The 773-nt window shown below is 42.3% G+C and overlaps 1 protein-coding gene across 1 annotated transcript in view; it reads left to right on the top strand.

Moving 5' to 3' along the window:
- Positions 1-773, top strand: part of LOC107210984 (mesothelin-like) — a 23,499-nt gene that overhangs the window by 7,399 nt on the left and 15,327 nt on the right. Inside the window, exon 15 of the mRNA XM_033518004.1 lies at positions 276-361. Coding sequence (XP_033373895.1) covers positions 276-361 — 86 coding nt within the window. The remainder of the gene's footprint in view (positions 1-275; positions 362-773) is intronic.

Below are 773 nucleotides of genomic sequence, written 5' to 3'. Positions count from 1 at the left end.
GAAAGGATGGATTTTAGGGAAAGGTTCCTCCCCCTGAGGGTGGGACAAGGAGGTTGTTGAGGTGTCAGGACCCTTGTGAACAAATATCCTGGCTGTCCCTCCCACAGCTCTGAAATTCCCTGAAGACAGGAGAACTCCAAACCCTCTCATTTCTATCTTTTTTCTCCCCTCTCTTTTTGTTTTTTTATTTTTTTTTTATTCTTTGTTCAGGGCAACATAAAACCTTTTAATTATTTTATCTTTTTCCCTGTGTTTCATGGTGGTTTCTCTCTCAGCTGAGCTGCTTGCTGAGGATGGTGACCCTGCATGGGATTCCCAAGGATTTGGACAGTTATCCCAAGGACCTGTTGCTGTTTTTAAGGTAACTCCTCTGGGTTTTTTGTGGTGTTGCCTCAGTTTACTTCATGGGGAAAAATAAAAGTTAGTTTATAACAGGCTGACTAATCTGATTTATTTTGCAGACATGTGTAGGGCTCTTTCTGGGGAATAAAAAAATGGGATTTTAGAAAGCTGAAGGAGGGTAGATTTATATGAGATATCAGAATAAATCCTTCCTTGTGAGGCCCAGGTTTCCCAGAGCAGCTGAGGCAGTGTCCAAGGCCAAGTTTTTGCATTCCCAGGCCTCTGAATGTTCCTTTCCCTGACAACACCAAAGAAAAAAGTGAATAAAACAGAAATTCCCTTGTTCCAGAACCTTCCCTCTGTGGTTCTGTACCCAAACCCTGAACAATTTTAAGCTGCCTCTCACACAACAGATTCCTGGAGGTGAAAAT

The sequence above is a fragment of the Parus major genome, chromosome 14, assembly GCF_001522545.3.
Source record: "Parus major isolate Abel chromosome 14, Parus_major1.1, whole genome shotgun sequence".
NCBI lineage: Eukaryota > Metazoa > Chordata > Aves > Passeriformes > Paridae > Parus > Parus major.
Note: the sequence above shows the minus strand (reverse complement) of the source record. Positions and strands in the feature narration are given on the sequence as shown.